This window comes from Cydia pomonella, chromosome 2 (genome assembly GCF_033807575.1).
Source record: "Cydia pomonella isolate Wapato2018A chromosome 2, ilCydPomo1, whole genome shotgun sequence".
In the NCBI taxonomy this organism is placed as follows: Eukaryota; Metazoa; Arthropoda; class Insecta; order Lepidoptera; family Tortricidae; genus Cydia; species Cydia pomonella.
Window position 1 is genome coordinate 29,215,112 of NC_084704.1, and position 20,005 is coordinate 29,235,116.

General features: G+C 37.1%; 3 protein-coding genes and 1 long non-coding RNA gene across 4 annotated transcripts; 2 read left to right on the forward strand and 2 right to left on the reverse strand.

Annotated features, from left to right (window-relative positions):
* The first annotated feature begins 392 nt into the window (after positions 1-392).
* On the forward strand, positions 393-11,289 carry LOC133534860 (retinoid-inducible serine carboxypeptidase-like). Its single transcript, XM_061874156.1, has 9 exons — positions 393-922; positions 1,411-1,640; positions 1,977-2,076; positions 2,375-2,511; positions 2,742-3,033; positions 6,161-6,331; positions 6,925-7,002; positions 9,252-9,406; positions 11,197-11,289. Exons 1-9 carry the CDS (start codon positions 811-813, stop codon positions 11,254-11,256), a joined length of 1,335 nt encoding a protein of 444 aa, XP_061730140.1. The 5' UTR covers positions 393-810; the 3' UTR covers positions 11,257-11,289.
* LOC133534861 (uncharacterized) lies at positions 6,197-9,236 on the reverse strand. Its single transcript, XR_009802088.1, has 3 exons — positions 8,672-9,236; positions 6,421-6,539; positions 6,197-6,316 (listed from the first exon to the last, which is right to left on the reverse strand). It is a non-coding gene; the product is annotated as an uncharacterized LOC133534861 (long non-coding RNA).
* A 1,283-nt stretch (positions 11,290-12,572) lies between the features above and the next one.
* On the forward strand, positions 12,573-17,235 carry LOC133534862 (DNA methyltransferase 1-associated protein 1). The gene is made up of 8 exons (XM_061874157.1): positions 12,573-12,936; positions 13,464-13,627; positions 13,876-14,094; positions 14,340-14,471; positions 14,746-15,006; positions 15,885-16,026; positions 16,313-16,467; positions 17,040-17,235. The coding sequence occupies exons 1-8, from the start codon at positions 12,735-12,737 to the stop codon at positions 17,151-17,153; spliced, it is 1,389 nt and encodes a 462-aa protein (XP_061730141.1). The 5' UTR covers positions 12,573-12,734; the 3' UTR covers positions 17,154-17,235.
* Positions 17,236-19,025: 1,790 nt separating this feature from the next.
* On the reverse strand, positions 19,026-19,923 carry LOC133534864 (rRNA-processing protein FCF1 homolog). Its single transcript, XM_061874160.1, has 2 exons — positions 19,775-19,923; positions 19,026-19,664 (listed from the first exon to the last, which is right to left on the reverse strand). Exons 1-2 carry the CDS (start codon positions 19,775-19,777, stop codon positions 19,050-19,052), a joined length of 618 nt encoding a protein of 205 aa, XP_061730144.1. The 5' UTR covers positions 19,778-19,923; the 3' UTR covers positions 19,026-19,049.
* Positions 19,924-20,005: the final 82 nt, after the last annotated feature.

Genomic DNA, 20,005 nt, shown 5'->3' on the forward strand with positions numbered 1-20,005 from the left:
AAAAGCCTGCTCCTGGTAAGGGCATTTGTTTGTGTGATGAGGAAGTATATACTTATTTGTTACCGAATTAAGCATGTTTTCCATGTAAGTATCTAAGAATGTATTTACGTTTCCATTTCTCAAACTTAATCTGAAAGTAGCTCGTTGTTTATCTACATATAAAGCATGTTGAAAGTTAGTTTCGAACTAACCCTAGGGAGTTTTATAGTTGGATATTCTAAGCTAATATGTTAAACAAAATGAATTTTTTAGCTGTTACTATTGTTAATGACTCCGTCTTTAGTATAAGGAAACAAAAAACGATCGATTCGGAGATAACGATCCTAATAGGAATTGTTCTGTGAAAGTTGCCTCAAGAAATACTAAAGTTTATACTTTAGTCATGTTTTTTTTTTTAATTTGAAATTAAAAGTAGAGAGTTTAAATCGAATGTAAGCACTCATTTCTGTCTGACTTAAACACTATTGGTGGTCGAACGGAGTGAGTGAAATTATCTCGTCAGAAATGGATGCATTTCATCCCATGGTTAACAATCTACTATCGTCACGTTCACCTATACTCGCCACACCTAGAACCACAACCTTTTATAATTAGTATATGAGAATATATGAGCACGAATATCTTGTACAAATCACGAAATCATGATTATGCCAATAATTCACCGAAGTATTTAAACTATCTCACTAAATCGCCTTAATTTTTAATCAGTTTACTTATCTAAGCGATAACGCCAATAGTACTTAGTCTTAGGCCCAATCTTCAGACTGCACCTTATAGGAGCCGGTTCGGTTTAGTATACCGAACAGTAAAATGGTGAAAAGAGCAGTTGTTATTTCAGTGACGGCAGGAGTTGTGATTGCTGGAGGTCTGGCTGTACTTATTTGGTGGCTTGTAGCGGGCCGCGATCCCTTCAGAACCGTACGTAAGTACATAATTTGTAACATCGTACAACTAACCTGTGCTTTGGTTTATAGCATAGCCACATGCGTACACTTGACGCCAAAAGCAAGTTGAATTCCTTCGGATCGTGTTTTTTACCCAACAGCGCAACGTAATGGGTTTATCAGTCTATGTTTAACTTATAGACTTCCAGGTTTGCACTCTAGAGACCAATAAACGGATGGGCTGATTTTGATGAAGAGCTTTTTCATTCTTTCAATATTTATTGTTCAAATCAAAAGATAACTAGTTTATATTTTGAGAAAATAATTTTTATCTCAGCTATATATAACTAGTATACCAAATTTCATATGGATTAGAAAGACTGAAATACGCTGACGACGTGCCACTTACTGGATAGGTGCGTTCACCCACCCCTACAGGCGCACGACCCAACAAGTTTTCATAAACACAATATTATACCTATCGATTGAAAAGCGTTATATTATCTCCATTTTTTTCTATTTCTAGAGCTAAACAGCCAAGCTATAGGAAATGTAGAAGGCACAGCCGCCCTGACTAGGATCCGGGGCTCTGGCGACATATTCTGGTGGTTCTTCCCCGCACACGACGAGACGCCGACCTCGAAACCCATTATCCTGTGGCTGGACGGAGTGACGGGGGTCTCACCCAGTCTACTAGCGAATTTTGGGATGTTTGGCCCTTACGATTTTAATTTGAACGAGCGGAACAATTCTTGGGTAAGCAACTAAGCACATTTGCATGTTTTGCCCAAAACCCACGTCCCAAACCGTCTAAGCTCTGACTTGGCAGCGACAAAAGAAGGCAGAGTGCTACTAGAAACATCAACATCTTACATTCGGTCATTACAATTTTGTTGAACTTTTTGTAACACCACAAGTTAATTAGCATGCATTGTGATGTACGGCTACAGTACACACCTACATTAGGTGCATTATAATTAGTGTTCGTAGTTTCAATATTTATATAAGTAGTCGTATGACATTGTCCATTTGTCCCCTGACATTTATTGTTCTAATTATTATGAAAACTATATGTAACGTTTCAATTTACAGGTTGACCAATACAACCTATTATTTGTGGACGCACCCTTAGGCACCGGCTTCAGCGCAGCGCAATCAGACAACACAATTCCAGAGAGTCTCAATGAAAACGGTAAAATATTTTTTTTTGCAAGCAAGTGAAAACAGGCAATGAATGGCCTAATCCTAGGAATCAGAAGCCAAGTGGAGGACTGAGGACCTACCGCAAATATCCTAAATCGAAATTTTAATTATCTGCTTCTATTGCTCGAATATGCAATATGCAGAGTACAGCAGAGGCACACTATTTCGATATTCGATGTTCGCGGTCTACCAACTACGACCTTTCTCTGGAGTCTGGACACCTATATAAGTTTACGTACCTATGTATGTTTATATTATTTGAACTATTAATTGATTTTGATTTTCAGTTGATCATTTGATGTTTACTTTGGAATCATTTTATGAACTGCATGAAGGTTTCAACAATGCGCCACTTTACATTTTTGGGCAAGGACATGGGTCAAAATTAGCTTTGGCTCTCACCATGCGGTTGCTGGAAGACAATGTAAGTTTTTTGAAGAACTAGTGAACCTAAATGCATCCATTGACATATATCTAAGGACGGACCTTACGGGCAATTAAATATATGTCTATCCTTCGGTCGGTTAACTTAGCCTAGTTAGAAAGCAAATAAGCTCACTATATGTATGTATCATGCAATTCATCTAAGAGGTATGGGCAGCGCATTTGTACGTATCTGCTCGAAGAAGTCTAATGTCTACTTTTACATTTCAGGATCTTTCACATAATTTAGTAGGCATTGCACTCGGCAACGGAATCGTTTCCCCGGCTCTCGCCTTAACGAAACTCAGTTTCTATCTATGGGAGCTCGGGTACGTCGACGAAGACGGGCGCACCGCTATTGATAACTTTTCAAAGGAAACGAACGATTTAGTCGACAACGGACAACTAGGAGCTGCCTTTGATCACTTTTTGTCGCTGGGAGAATATACAAACGAGAACGCTGGATCAGTGGCAGTCAATTTGGGACATATTGTTGAAAAACTAGCACGGGATGCTCGGCAAGGTCGACCCCACTTATACAACTTAGATAACTTATTGTGCTAACACGGCGTTTTATACCTATAAAGTAACAGCTTGGAATATCTTCCCAATTACCTCTCAGTACTTCCGAGGGTCCTGACGGATACGATATACACAGTGTTTCACGAGGAACCCGAATGATTTTAATAATGTATTCCTGATCATATTTAAAGACTAAAATGTCCTATAAACTTTTCTAGAATTTGCCTAGTTTCAGAGTTAATGCCAATTGAAAAAAAATGGTTACTTAATGCTTAACGCCTTTTTGATGGCGAAGTTGCTACTATGGGACGTAGTCTAAATATCCTCATTGATAGATGTCAAAAATGACAAAATAACACTTTTCAATAATTTGGTAGGTATTACAGAAAATAAGTAAAAAAATATTTTAAATGACAGGTTTACTAATAACATTTGTGACCGCGGCCGGCATCACGTCCCTTTTTGTCGCTGCCATAAGGACGAGATTTGCTTGTATCTTTATACGAATATTCCTTGTTAAATAATATTTTTAACATAGAGATAATTATTGAATAGTTTGTATAGGGTAAAAGTGTGTCTCAAACTGGCCACATTTTTAGGGTTCCGTAGCCAAATGGCATAAAACGGAACCCTTATAGTTTCGGCATGTCCGTCTGTCTGTCTGTCTGTCTGTCTGTCTGTCTGTCTGTCTGTCTGTCTGTCCGAGGCTTTGCTCCGTGGTCGTTAGTGCTAGAAAGCTGAAATTTGGCATGGATATATAAATCAATAAAGCCGACAAAGTCGTACAATAAAATCTAAAAATTTAATTTTTTTTAGGGTACCTCCCCTACACGTAAACTGGGGGTGAATTATTTTTTTCGCTTCAACCCTAGAGTGTGGGGTATCGTTGGAAAGGTCTTTCAAAACTAATAGGGGTTTTGAAGAAACATTTTTTGATAAAGTGAATATATTCGGAGATAATCGCTCCGAAAGAATAAAAAAATGTGTCCCCCCCCTCTAACTTTTGAACCATAGGTCCAAAAAATATGAAAAAAATCGTGGAAGTAGAACTTAAGAAAGACATTAAATGAAAACTATAGCGGACATGATCAGTTTAGCTGTTTTTGAGTTATCGCAAAAAGTTTTCCCTTCATAGTAAAAAGACTTACTTTAATTAGGTACTGATTATGCAAATTTGCCTATTTGTTTAACTCGGGTGAAAGGTACCGTTTCATCCCTTGGTTAACAATTTACTATACTTTAAGCTCCAGTTTAGCTTAATGTGACGGAAGAGTAACTACGGAACCCTACACTGAGCGTGGCCCGACATGCTCTTGGCCGGTTATTTATTTTAGTTTTAATGTGACAACACTAAAAACATCTGTCTTTTCCATGACGATGAAGAAATTGACCATGTAACATTTTTAATGAAACGAAATATACGTTTCTATTTCTAACTAGCTGTGTTTTACTATACATCCCTTGCCATAAGGACGCAAGGGACAAAGTGGGACGTATTGCCGGCCGCGGTCACATTTGGTTGTTAAGGGGTCCGCCGCAAAAAGTTGACAGTTCCGAACAACTGACAGGCCGATACCGTCCAGCGGACTGTTAATCAGTGGGCTCCGTTATGTACAAATACATTAAAAATAAGGAATATAAATCAAATATTTTTTTTGGGATTAACTCATATAATTATATTGGGGTTTAGGGTCGGCAACGCTCATGTAACTCCTCTGGAGTTGCAGGCGTTCATAGACTACGGAAACTGCTTACCACCAGGCGGGCCGTATGCTTGTTTGCCACCGACGTAGTATATAAAAAAAAATTACCTTCTCTTGGCCTCAGATTGCGTGGTTAAAATCTTTCGGGCTCCTCCTGACACACCGTGTATTATGATCAGACATAGAAGTTTTTGTGGCAAAATAAAGTGAATGACAAAATCAAATATCAACATGTCTATTATCGATGTTACCTTAGCGATGTTTAACATTGTATAAAAAGATAGCTACCGCGAAATACACAACACGTTCGATATCTTATTTGATTCACCCATTGGTAGTTTTCTTATTTTTTGACACTGTATTCTACAGTTTACGTTTTTATTTTTAAATACTTTATAGGTATATGTAATAAAGAAATTATAGTCGGGTTTGTAATTGATTTGCATTCTTGAAATTTCCCGGTAAATTGCAGCAAGTAGAATTTACATCTTTTAATTATTAATCTATGACTGACTTATCGATGTTATTATTTGTCGATGTTTCATTTCCTCAAGCTCTCGTTTTTGCCATAAAAACTTCTATGTCTGATTATGATCAGGGAAATTTTCCGGATCGAATGTTTGCTGTTCATATGTTTTTATGGAATTCTGAATGATTATTTAAACCGTTTATTAATATTAAGAAAAAACATATTTAAATGCATTTAAGGTAAAGTGAAGTTCAATAGAAAAGACAAATAATGTAAACAAATTTAATATGACAGATTTTGTTAGCAATTGACGTATAACCTAAAAGTTTTACGGTGCTTTTTTTCATTAAAATATTAATAATTAACATAATATTTTAACTAGTAATTGGTATAAATAAAAGGTTTAAGCATATAAACTGTTGATAAAATGTGACCGCGGCCGGCAAAACGTCCCACTTTGTTGCTTACCATAAGGACGCCTTGTCAGTTTATTTGTATAAAGATACAAGCAAATCTCGTCCTTATAGCAAGTGACTTAGTGGGACGTTTTGCCGGCCGCGGTCACATTTTATCAACACTTTAGGTATATACTTATACCTTGAACTTGTAAATGGTTGTCCAAAAAAAGTGCGAGATTACGAAGAAATGAAGGTAAATTAGTTTGTTTCCCCTGTGTTTCTGTATTGTGTATTTTCTATTGAAATCCACTTTAGACGTCCAAGTGGGTCCATCCATAGTAGTCCATCTATAAACTTAGGTACGTCATTAGCAATAGAGGTGGCAACAGGGTGTCAATTACCTATTGGGCATTAGCATGTCGCGCGCTATGATGTTTACCTGAATCACTTCTGTTTGAAAAATTTAGACGAATTAAATGACTATTCAGGGTTTCGTGGACGAGACAACCTCGAGACAGTCCCGTTGTGGATAGGGCCTTACCGTATGACCATTTTCAGGATACTTTGGACAACCTAATTACCTAGACAACGTGTTTGGGCTAGACTCGTACCGGTTCATGGATGACACCGTGGCGCCTGCCCTGGGGATTGGCGGCTCCTACGCGGCCCGCCAGGACGCCGCGGTCCGCGCTTTCAGAACCTCCTTTATGGAATCTGATATCGAAAAAAGTAGGCATAAGTAATATACATTATTCGTACGTACATAATATATTTTCCGCAGAGTAGGTATAGTTGCGGTAGCCGTTACGCGTACCTACCTCTTTCAACCCGGAGCATGTAGGTGCGAATCCTGGTTCGTGCCACTGAGATGTTTTTATGGACTTAAGAAGTACTATAATGTCTATAATCATTTTAAACTTTGGTAGCTGAGCGAACCCTGAAATATACAAGCTGACTAGAATAATGTTTAATCACCTCATGGTCATAATATGCAAACAATATAAAAAGCAGTTTATACCAAATGATGTACGGTTACGTACATCAGGTACTTTCCCATTGTGCTGTAGAAATGAAATATTGATCTAAGTTATGCCATAAATATGAGGATCTATAAGAATTATTGACAAATTGGTACTTTCCAGGTGCGATACCTATTTTATTACTAGGTGGGTAACTCAAAGCATATATAGATATATCTTAAATGTACCTATACTCCATCAATGCGGTTATAACAGGTTATAAAAATAAACGTATGAGTAATTCATAAAAATAGTTATACCTACTTAGAGTTGTATTGTGATTGCAATTTTAATTGTTCACAGTTGAATACATTCTAGAAAATACGAGTCTCAAAGTGACTATTTACAACGGCAACTTGGACGCGATATCCAACACTCCAGGTAAAGACAAAGTTTTAAGCACCCACAGGTACAATGGTACAAGTAGGTACCTAATGGCTAATATCTACAACGTGCAACTGAAATGCCTATCTAAAAACGGAAACAAGCTTTCGTAAGACCCATCTGGTTATGAACGGGCGCTGTATAATCTTACTAAAATGACAGTTCCTAACCCAGTCTGAAGTCCTGACCTAACTGCAAACTGTAGTTTCCAGTGTAGCTGGTTTTAAACTAAAATTACTATAGTGTCTGGCATAAATATGGCGAAGCGAATTTCTAAACAGACACCCGTTTTAAAATTAACAAAAATTTAGTTACATTACATTTACAAAATTCAGTATTACTTCTAATTATTTAATATGGTTTTAACCATACGATCGTATGGTTGTTAAGTGTTTGTTTTATTTTTTTTATCAGAAAATAGTGTAGTTACCCAATTAGCGTGAGTAATTAAGAAAACTTAAGTATTCGCTGTCAGTTTTCTAACGATAACGAAGCATGAAATCTTTACGGGAATACTTTTTGCGTTGTTCTACGTTCTTTTACGTTGTAATATCACCTAGGGTAACGGCACCAGTCATGGGACATTTAAGAGCAAATTTGTAGTATTTGTGACATTTGTTGAATGTCTTATCCGCCTAATTCGTTTTCACATAATCAACAAATTAAAACTTTGTTTTTTATCTCCAGTCATGGACCACAAAGCTCCAGTGATGGAACCCCCGGTAATGGAAAAGAACCAGTGATGGGTCCCCTATAATGGGACATGAGGACATGGCCCTCGCGATCTGAAATATTAGAATTAGAATAGGGACGATATTAATTTAATATAAATGTATTTCATTCCACAATTCAATATATTAGGGCTAATTTAGACTATGAGAGAAGTCGCATATGAGATTCATTACATTGCGGTATTTGATCGGTCGGCAGAATTCAATGTACTATATCCTCAATAGTCCGCAATGTAGCTCAAATCCCATGCCGGTTTGCGGGCCATCTAAACAAGACCTTAAAGTACTGTTCGTATTCAGACTGCACCAGCATTACTGCCGACTGCATTGCTGCCTCAAAAATGCGACCAGCAGTAATGTCGCGTTGCAATACTGCTGCAGTAATGCTACTGACTATTATACCATACTGCCTGAAACGTATATATATTATAGGACATTATTACACAAATTGACTAAGTCCCACAGTAAGCTCAATAAGGCTTGTGTTGAGGGTACTTAGACAACGATATATATAATAGGTATATAAATATTTATAAATACTTAAATACATAGAAAACACCCATGACTCAGGAACAAATATCCATGCTCATCACACGAATAAATGCCCTTACCAGGATTTGAACCCGGGACCATCAGCTTCGTAGGCAGGGTCACTAGTGTCACTACCCACTAGGCCAAACCGGTCGTCAACTTATGTATTCTTAAAACATGAAATTACGGCATGGCAACCATCATTATATAAGATTGTACCATCATAGGAGGTATGCAGTTTTACAGCTCATATAATGGGATTGGGCAAAATATCATTTTTTTTACATCTCTGGAGTAACAACATAATGTGTTGTATACCTAATCTCATGGTAAATGCAATTAACAAAACTCATTCTAATTTACACGAAGTAAATATATTATTATAATTTAAAATACGTACTCACCTCTTTTAGCGGAGTTGTTAAGAATTCTGACTAATTATTTTTTCATTTTGGCTTGGCGACAATTTCTTAAGAAAAAAGCAAATTTAATGAAACATCAAACTTAAGATGCTCTATGACTCTTGCTTGTTTATGGTAAAAGGTTGCCAGTACTTATAAACTAGTTTTAGTTACTTATTTTAAAAAAAATGTGGTTTTATGTCCCATTACCGGTTCCTGTTCCATTATAGGGGTATCTACTATATAGTTTATGAAATATACACCAAAACCAAGTCTTTATTGAAATTGAAGTTTAATTGTCGTCACAAAATTTACAGTAATTATCGTTTTTTAACAACTCGCGCTAATTGGGTACACTATTTTCTGAGAATTCCCACGTGTGGAAGTGTAGTGTGTAATTGTGGAATGGTTACCTATAATAAACTAGTTAAATGAAAACGTACGTACTTAAGTAAGTATATAAAATCGCTCGGTTGTTATTCAACTCAGCCATAAACCAAAAACTAGAACCGAGAAATGCTAAGTACATGAGCGTTTCATTTAATGAATCGTTGAGCATTTACAAGAGGTCAAGGTTTTTCAGGTCAACTCGAATGGGTGAATGCCCTCCGGTGGTCAGGGCAGCAGAGCTTCCTCGCCAGTCCCCGCTCGACGCTCATCGTCAACGGCCTGGTACAGGGTTACTTCCGAGAGACCGAGCGACTGAGCTTCTATTGGGTGAACGCGGCGGGGCAATCGGTTTGTACCTATAAATCTACCTGGTGTTTAGAGATATCTACTCCGCAGACCTATCCTCATGGGCGTAGGCAGGGAGGGGGACCCCCACCCCCACCCCCCTAAGCTCAAATTTTACATGGATATCAATGTTGCCCCCCCCCCCAGGTTCCCTTGTTCACTGGTTGTAGGTACATTATTCGGGCGGTGGACTAGCACCAGCAATAACTGTATGTATAAGTAATGTCCCTATTCTACCAGTAGGTATGTAAAATAAATAAAACATAAAACCATTTAATCAAACCCGTTATTAGATCAGAAATATGAGCATGGTACTTAGAGTCAGACCAAGATAAGTTGGCAGCGATTTTGATAGCCCAGACGTTGCAAGTGTTAAGTAAACGTCATAATTTTATAGAAGTTTGATGTTTGAAATAGCACTTTCACCGTCTGGGTTAAGTGGGTTATCAAAATCGCTGCCAACTTAGCTTGGTCTGACTCTATGTTGTTCTCTCGAGGATGGCATTGTCCTCGTGTTCTCGGAGAAGACTGGCTGAAAGTTGACACCAACCACTTGTAACTGTGCGACTTTTTCGAACTACCCCTGGGTGCGTATATAGACAAGATGCCAATCATTAACGCTTCGTAGCGAACGAAACGAAACTGTCTCTGTCGCACTAATATGGAAGAGTTATAGAGAGAGATAACTACGCTACGCTACGGAGCGTGGACGATTGTCATCTTGTCTACGCAACCTGTACGGCAACCGTGTGTTGGCATTTTACATTTACGCCAGCGATTGCGTGAACTTGATCGCAGATCAAGTTACTCTGCAATGATTTTGACAGCACAGACTGTGAAATAATAGTACATTACGATACAAGTGCCAAAAATAGGAAATTCGAAACGAGTGGCGATATATATTAAAACACGACCGAAGGGGGTGTTTTACATCGACACGAGTTGCGATCTACCAATTCGCACATGTATCGTACAACGTTTTACAGTACATATGGCCCTTTAAATATTCGACACAGTAACGTAATATGCTAATTTTCGCACTAGTGCGGTAAAGTAGCACCATATGTACTGTAAGTGTTATTTATATCTACGTGCATAGAAGTTAGACGTTTGAAATGAAACTTACCCAATCTGGGCTATGAAAATCGTTGCAGACTTATCTTCGTCTAACTCTACAATTTACTCCACAACGCAACGCCTACCGCAAACCACAAACGATGTTTTGCCTCTTTGTCTCGCTTACGTACGAATTCACAAGTGCGAAAGAGGGACAAAACTTCGTTCGTGGTTCGAGGTAGGCCCTCAGTTCCCCATCAACCAGTTTTAACAGATGGTTATCGTAAATTTACATAGGTACTGTATATAAATATATAAACATAGTATAAACTGTTGCAAATTATATTAAGAATACAGTTACCTCGAATAAACAGTTTCTAAGTCTTACTGTATGTAATACTCGTCGGCTGTTTATACATAAGTATCTTAACCTCCACACACACACACACACAAGCACACTCTATTCGTATGTATTTTGTATGGTACAAATATTTTCTTCTTCTTTATTTGCCATGCCCTAACGGACGTCGGCGACCACCTCTGCCATCTCTCTTCTGCTCTTGGCCATTCTTGCCAGTATGGCTGCTAAAGCCAGATGAACCTCCTTCTTCCCCTTCCCCTCTTGCCATCAATTTTTCCGTCCTATATTAGTTGTAGTATATTACAAATATCTACAAACATTTTGATGGAAACGTGGACATTTGATATTATGAAAAGACATTTTATGCATGTTACAGGTACCCCTTGACAGCCCTGACGCGATGCGACGTATCTTAGATAGAATAACTGGGAGTTGATTTCGTCAAAAAATAAAAAATCTCTCAAATGCATATGTTTGTTAATGTTAATATGTACCTATGTTTCTTCATTCCCTCTTACTCGGACCAAATGAATCGAAAATGTGAAGAGCAATGGGAGAACCAAGCCTGTCGACATAGACATATCTCAACAATCTTACGCTTTATACATTATAGACTAAGAGCTAGCCCCGTAAAATGGTCAACCATTTGAAGAGCAACGAAACACTAGTTGATTGTTCGCGATCGCTCACAAAATCGTTAACCATTTTCTGGACTCCCATTTCGTCTATTAAGGCGTCCACAGAAGTCACCAATAATAGGAGTATTACTGCAAAACTCTGCCGACCATACAGTAACTTATACATTCTATGCCTTAAACAGTTTTTTGAGAAATGTTCACTATGACATTGCATCAAGGCGGTTTGTTTACCTTAAAGAGCCTATCGCGAAACGCGAAAATCGAAATTTCGTTAGAGTCAGACCAAGATTAAAATAACACTTGCACGACTGTCCTATATTTCGCAGCACAGTTTTCTTGTTCTGACTCTATCTGCTTCTTTATCGCTCGAATATGCAAGAGTGATAGAGCGATAGGTAACAACATTTCGATTTTTGTGTTTCGCTGTGCCTACATCGAAACACAAAATGTGCCTCAGTATGCGCTAATGGCGCTCTCTGCGCAACTATTTGCATCACATGCGATTTGTTGAAATGTCTGTGGAGCTCTTTATACAATTTGGCTTCGATTTAAAAGTAGTAATAGATGGGTGTACCGGATCATGCCCCTGATCCGGTCCGCATATCCCTTTCTTGCTTTCCTTAATAGCCGAGAATTTCTTTTTTTCGCCACTTTTTTTATGTGATCTTTTTTGTTACTTTTTTGTTCTAGTCAGGATCGCAAGCCCTTTACATCCATAAAGGAGAAAAAAAGTGTCCCAAAATTTCCATACATTTTTCATACTTTCCTTTTTGTTACCACCATACAAAGTAGATGGGAAAATGGTAACACAATAAGACAAACCTTGGGTCATTTTTTATCCCATTGAGATCGAAAGAGCTCGTGATTCTTAGTAGAAAAAACACAAAATTTATGAAAAAATATAAATAATGGAAGCGGCATTTTTTTAAGAAACTTCTTTTACTTAACGGACATAAGGCGAACTGCAAAGAAGTGAGATCGTACAGCTGCATTCTATTAATATCTATAAACATAATAAAAGCAAAAATCACATGCATATATATACATCGTCATGTATGTAGAGCCCATACCTACGTAATGTATCTGTGGCAATAAAAAAACAACTGTCTAGTTTATAAAAAAAAAGACAAATGACAAAGTGACAAACACCCAAACCAAAAGGTTATCGTGATAAATAATACTATAAATGAATGAAATTCTACAAATCAACAAAGTCAAAGTTGATCATAAATTGAAATGCAGTGTTGAGATTTAAACACCAGTTAATAACAACACAATGGCCGACATTCGCGACATTCTGGATATCGAGCAACCAGCCTCCGAGATCACTCGTGAGAGCATCATTCATGGGGATAAGATAAAGAAGAAGTATGTGACCGCTAAGGCTGTGAAGAGGCCAGAGGGAATGCACAGGGAAGTGTTCGCATTGCTCTATAATGACAACAAGGAGCTGCCGCCTCTATTACCCACTGATACTGGTACTAATTATTTTGTATTGACTGTATAAACATTCAAGATTCACTGCTTAGCTTGTTATGGTGCAGTTAATGTTTGATGCAAGGATCTTCCAAGCATTTCGCTTATTATCTTCTAATGATATTCTTGAAGTAGAATTTTTAACAGAAAGGTTTAATTTTCAGGTGATTTAGTTGTCAGTTATTGTCATTCAGAATAATATTATATGTATATGAAATACCAACATATAATAGTTATTTACGATACAAGTGCAGAAAATAAGAAATTCGCAACGAGTGGTAATAAATTAAAACACGACCGAAGGGAGTGTTTTAAATCAACACAAGTTGTGAATTACCTATACACTTGTATCATACAACGTTTTAAAGTACAAACGGCTCTTTAAAATTTCGACATATGCATGGAAAGTGCTCATTCCCGCACGCGAACACCACCACCAATGCGTAGCACCATATGTACTGTAAAGGATTTTTGAGCAGTCTAGTCTGGTTATTCTATTTTTATAACATCTACAATGTAAAATTTACAGGTAAAGCTTACAAACAAACCAAAGCTAAGCTGGGCATGCGAAAAGTGAGAAAATGGACATGGGCACCATTTACTAACCCTGCTCGTAAGGACAATGCAGTGTTCCATCACTGGAAGAGGGCTTCTGATGAGGCTAAAGATTATCCTTTTGCACAATTCAATAAGGTAATTAGTGTACAATTGTGCTTTTGGTTTTGAAATCCTTGTGAAAATTACAATGACCATTCTCTCTATATTTATTTATTTATTTAAACTTTGTTGCACAAAACAAAAGTAATGTACAAATGGTAGACTTAGTGCTTAATGCCTAAAGATTCACTTTACTTATCTATAAAAGTATTGATATTGGTCTAATATAAAAAAATTGAAATTCATAAATTTATAATTGAATCAATAATAATCTATCATTGCAGCAAGTATCAATCCCATCATATTCAGAATCTGAATACAACCAATATTTGAAATCTGAAGACTGGAGTCAAGCGGAGACAGATCATTTGATGGACCTATGCCAAAAATTTGATCTCAGATTCATTGTGATACATGACCGATGGGATAGAGCAGCCTTCAGGGATCGAAGCGTTGAAGATTTAAAGGAACGCTACTACCACATCTCTGCTACTTTGGGCAAAGTATATAACTGTTTACCGATAACCATTTTCCTTACAGACTTTATTTGCTTCCAGAAAGAGTTTAAGCCTCACTCTACATATGACTTGCATCTTTGTGTAAATTTATATATTTTTGAGTGTCTTGTATGTTAGGTTTACACATACAGAATTCTTGTATATTTTTCTTTACTGTCCATGTTTAGAGTTTGCTATGGTAAATATTTTCACTTTCTTCTGCAAGTTTACCTATTGATTTATATTTTTAGTTAAAAACAAATCCATGGTCTAATGCTGTAACAACTGTGAATGGGGAGAAACGCACTTACCATTATGATGCTGAGCATGAGAGGAAGAGAAAGGAACAATTGCGCAGATTGTTTGACAGGACACAGGAGCAGGTGCGTAACTCTAGTTGTATTGGTAATGTTTGCTATCTAATACATGATTAAGCACTTTACTGAAAATTTGCTTTGCAGAGCTTCTACCACAATAATTTTATCAAGTTTGAGGTTGCAAAGTTGAATACTTACAAAAATTTTATTCTATTCCATGCTATTACTACATGCTACTAAATTTATTTACTTAATGTATATTACACGAGTATATCATGCAATAGACAACACCAATCAAGGTGCTATCTCCCTTCCTCAACAACATATTTGCTTTTTATAGATTGATGAAGAACAAATGTTGATTGTGGAGCTGAAAAAGATAGAAGCTAGGAAACGCGAGAGAGAACGCAAAACTCAAGATCTACAAAAACTTATATCCAGAGCTGACAGTGGAACTGTGGTTGGAGCTAACCAGACTCTGAGTGCTGAAGCCAATGCTCCTGCAAATACTCCTTCCAGTATTGCGAGACGGCACGACAGGAAATTGCACAAGAAGAAACTCTCTTCACAGCAAAGACCCATTCGAACTGTGGAAGCAGTTGTAAGCATTTATTAACTAATCTTAAGCATTTACAAGTAGCAGATTAGTATTTTATGAAGGCCTGTTACAAATATAGGTATAATACAAGTGGAGGTAAATATCTTTACAGTATAGCAACTTCAGGTAACAGTACAGGTATCTTTACAATAGGCAATTCGCAACTCGTGTCGACTTGAAACACTACCTTCGGGTCGTGTTTTAATTTATCCCCACTCGTTGCGAATTAACCATTTTTCGCACTTGTATCGTAATGTACTATTTTAACCTTTTCTTCGCCACATCAATGAAGTAATAGTGTCATCAATGCCCTGTCAAAAATTGCATGTAGACAACCCGTAAGATATCAAGTCGTGGCGTGTGGGGCACAAAATGTACTGCCGGATTAGCCAAGTTGACAATCGCATTTTTGACAACGAAACGCTTTGTGTTTCTCTATCACTCTTCTATATTAGTGCGACAGTGACAGTTGTGTTTCGATCGCTACGGAGCGAAAGCGATTTGCACGTTGGCTACGCGGCCTGGCCTGATCTATATCAAATCAATGGCGGCGATAAGGTAGGTTAATAAATAGTGTTGAACAGGGACTTCCCCAATTGCTACAAGTTACAAGCATTCATGGAATAGGCTCCAAATGCTGCCAGGCTCAAAATGTAATTATTTACAATTTTGCCAAAATAGTATTTCATAAAATCTATGAATGTGTGTAAGCTTTTCTTGATAACCAGTATAGGAGGCTAAGACGAGCAATATTCAATATTATCAATAGTAAGAGACCTGATTCTAGTAGTAGGACCCTTTTAAGCCGTATTAAGATCAATCGATGACAAAAGTTTGCCTGATGGGATGAAATTAATAATAAAAACAATTTTATTTGGCAGACTGTAGAGTGGTCTGGAATAAAGTTCCCGGAAGCGCGCGGCACCGGCGTGTGGCTCCGCTCGCAGCGCATGAAGCTACCCCCAGGCGTCGGCCAGCGGAAAACTAAAGCTATTGAGCAGGAACTTAGGCTTATGGGCATTGGCAAGTTATATTTATTTAGCTTTTACATTGACACACCTATTGCTGGATCAGTTTTTGTGAACAATTGTTTTAGTCCAAAAGTTTTGATAATATTTTATCTGAAGTAAATTCTGAGTTTTTTGTAAGCTTTTTAAAAAACCAAGTGAAACGGTCCAATTCATTCCTCTCTGTCTTGTATTCTTTTGATTGGGTTTCCCATTCAAGATTTAGCAGGGATCTTTATGGACCCTGCACGGGTAAATGAACATTATCCATGTCATATGTATTTACTATTTTTTTTTTACAGATATTGCACCTACTCCTACTGAGGCAATATGTAAACACTTCAATGAGCTTCGGTCAGATATAGCACTGGCTTTGGATTTGAAGAACGCCTTGGCATCATGCGAATTCGATTTGCAGGCCCTGAGACATCAGTATGAAGCTCTCAATCCAGGAAAGGTAAGGTTGAAGGTTCATATTTAAATAACATTAACATAAGTGGGCTATTTTTTCCCACCTTTTAACAGGTTTTACTATACCTTTCTCCAGTAGTTAGCACTGGTAAAATGTGGGATTTTTTTCCCAGTAGTTACCACCAAAATGTTAGAGTTCAATACTAATTAAAACAGTAGAAATAGTATACAACCAAAGGCCAAACCAAACTGATAAAGGCTGGGAAAAATAATCCCAATAGTTACCATTGGTAACAACTTGGTGGTAACTAGTGGGAATAAACCAGTCAAATTAAAACTACCAATTGGTATTAGTAGACTATAGTTTAACACCTTCTTTTTTATACTATTTCGGTGGCAAACAGGCATACGGCGGGTGCCTGATGGTAAGCAGTCTTCATAGCCTATGGACGCCAGCAACTCCAGAGGAGTTACATGCGCATTGCCGACCCTAACAATCCACACCCTTGTTGAACTCTTCTTTTCGTTTTTGATTTAAAATAATATTTTTATATCCCAATATCATATCGATATGAATTAATAGTTGTTAACATTGAGTATTTTGTTTTCTTGTTTCAGACTCTAACAATTCCAGCATCTATTTGCAATTCTAATACTGACAGTGAGACTAAGCCAACAGGCGAAATTATTGATGTTGTGGGCTCTCCTGGAACCCCAAATACCGCTGTTTAATATAACAGGCAGTATTTCTATTAATTATATATTGTATTAAAGTTTAAGACAAAATTAATATTAAATTGTTTTATTAATTATAGTAATAATTTTGTGCTCAACATTTAAGTTAAAGCTTTTAAAGAAAATATATATATTACATAGTAAAGAGTAAAAATATAATTAATTTCTGTATGTTCTATTAATAAAGGAGTTTTGAACATTTGAAATGAATCCCTCTGAATATTACTTAATTCCCTTCAAAGAAAGCAAACCACCGGGAATATTTATTAAAAAATGACATGTTATTGTTAACAGGTATAAAGCCCCATTTAGACAGTTCAAGAACTTGCATGTAATTTTTGTTACATTGTGGCATTTAGTTGATTAATTAAAGTCATGTACTCTGTAGTCAGCAATCTATTGAATATTGCATGCAACTTCTTGAACCATCTAAATGGGGCTTAACCCATTCAGGGCCCGTGACTCAGCGTATGGGTCATGTTCAAACAGTCGCGCAGGGCCCGTGACTCACATGTGAGTCGTGAATAAATTCTGATTTAAACATAAACAAAACGTAATATGACGAAATAATATAAGTATAATTTGAGCTAACAACCATCTTTATAAGGCATGTTGAAAAACATAATTGTAAACATGTTTTTTTTTTAGTGAAACAGGGTCTAGAATATTCAAGTTTGGTTTACTGGAAGTGTAATATAGTAAATATTCTGAAATTCGAGATACATACGTGTCCCAAGCAAATGGATAAATCTACATTTCAAAAATATCAAAAATATATTTATGCCTGAAGTTATTGACATGACTCAAGGTATGGGTCACCGTGGCCTGGCGCTAATTGTAAAAACTACACATATCTTCATAGCACGCAAAAAAAAACTTTATAACTTAGTTTTAAAGCTTATTTCATGACGAAACTCGTTGCAAATTGTACCTTTTTACAATGGATTACTGTTTGGATGGTAGCAAGCAACATTTCTAAGGACCATTTCATTATAAAAACAGGGCGGCTTAAACAGTCACCAACTAAATGGTATATTGTATTATCGCAATAGTGTGTGAGAAATATTTAAAAGAAAAGATTTTTTCTAAACATTTTCGTGGTAATAAGTACTATAATACATTTTAAGTGCTCTATTGCTTATATTATAATGACGTTTACCAAAACAAAGTTCATGACCGGCCACATGTAAGATTATCGGAGACACTTGGACAATAAACAATGGATGCACCTGGGCGGCGGCGAATTTAGCGGCGGTATTATCTTTAACGTGGTATTTTTGACATAAACTCAAGAAATGATTCACCCCATCCCCTCTATTAGGATGTATTTTAGAGTAACATGGGAAATTATATTTAGTCACGATTTATTCGTTGGCGACTTTATGCTCCTCTCTGTGCTCTTCAGTGATTTCGTATTTTGTGATTTTTGTGACCTTGGCTATGGATACCCGGAATTTGAACCCTCCTGACCTCCTGACAAATTGTGCTATGAACTGGATTTTTCTGAACCCTATAATTATATGAAAATAACAGCGCCCTCTTGACAATGATCATCTATTTCTGATCAGGCTTTAAAATGTTCATTCTTAGTTTCTTACAAATATCAACAAATTAGTAAATATATATATATTTTTTTTTTAATATGAACAGTAAACAGTTGGTTAGTAAAAATGTTGCATAATATTGTCCAACGGACCGGATTCATAAGCGGCAATTTCTTTGACGTTCGCGCCAGGCCCCGAGACCCATAAGCTGAGTCACACGTTTTAGCTGAAAACGGTTTGTATGGTGGCCCGGCGTGTTGTGTACGCTTCGTGGTTCGTGGCCATGAATGGGTTAAGGTGTTAAAATTGAGAAGATAAATCACAATGACAATTTAAACTAAGTTTAATTTTAAATAGCTCCCTTTGGTGCCCCATAGGCATCTGGCATTCTCTCTATTGTATATTTATGGTCTGCAACATACATAATAGGCACGCCTGGTATCTTCCGTATTCTCCGCTTTAAGTCCTTGTCATTGGTGGCAACTATATAGCACTTGTGCTGGGTCACTCTCTGTACTATGCAATCATCAGCATAAGTACCCTTGTGAAGGCAAGTGATCCTTTCAAATCGTGGGTCCTTTATTATCCTAAGCGCTACCCGATATTTACGACCAAGTTTTTCCAACTCTGCCAAAACACAATCAGTTATGTATGGAATGCATTTAGCATACAAACAGTCCATCATATTCTGCATTATGTCCAATTTGTTCTTGATGGAGAAATTTATGAAGTTGGTATCGATTAGGATGTGATACGGAGGGCCTAACTGAGTGTTGTATTGGAAGAACAGCGCTGAGCTTGCTTGCGGCGCTTCGCGGATCTTCAATTTATGAGGATCTTCTGGTTTCTTTTTCTTTGGAGGAGCTCGTTCACTTTTCTTTATCCGACTATCACTGGGACTTATCATTTTCTTCATTTGGGCGAACCGCTTTTCCACAATTTTACGAGTTTTTCGTTGTTTTCCCTGTGAAAATAAACAACACGTGATTTTATTTATACTATGAATAAACCGTACTCATTTAGATGGAAATTATCTTGATGTTTAATAAGTCAGCAAGATCCACAAACACTTACCATTTTATATAATACTTTTGTTTAAATAAACGTTAAAAAATGTAATTACACAATAAATGTACGATTATTATAGGTTAAGTTTAGCTACGATAATACGATACTAATGACGCGAATAACAATAGGCAGTGACAGCTGAGGTCGGCAATTATATCGCTTTCATGCGATACAATTTTATGTACAATTCGACTAGATCGGCAATTTACTACGGGCGTACCAGATCGCACATTGGTC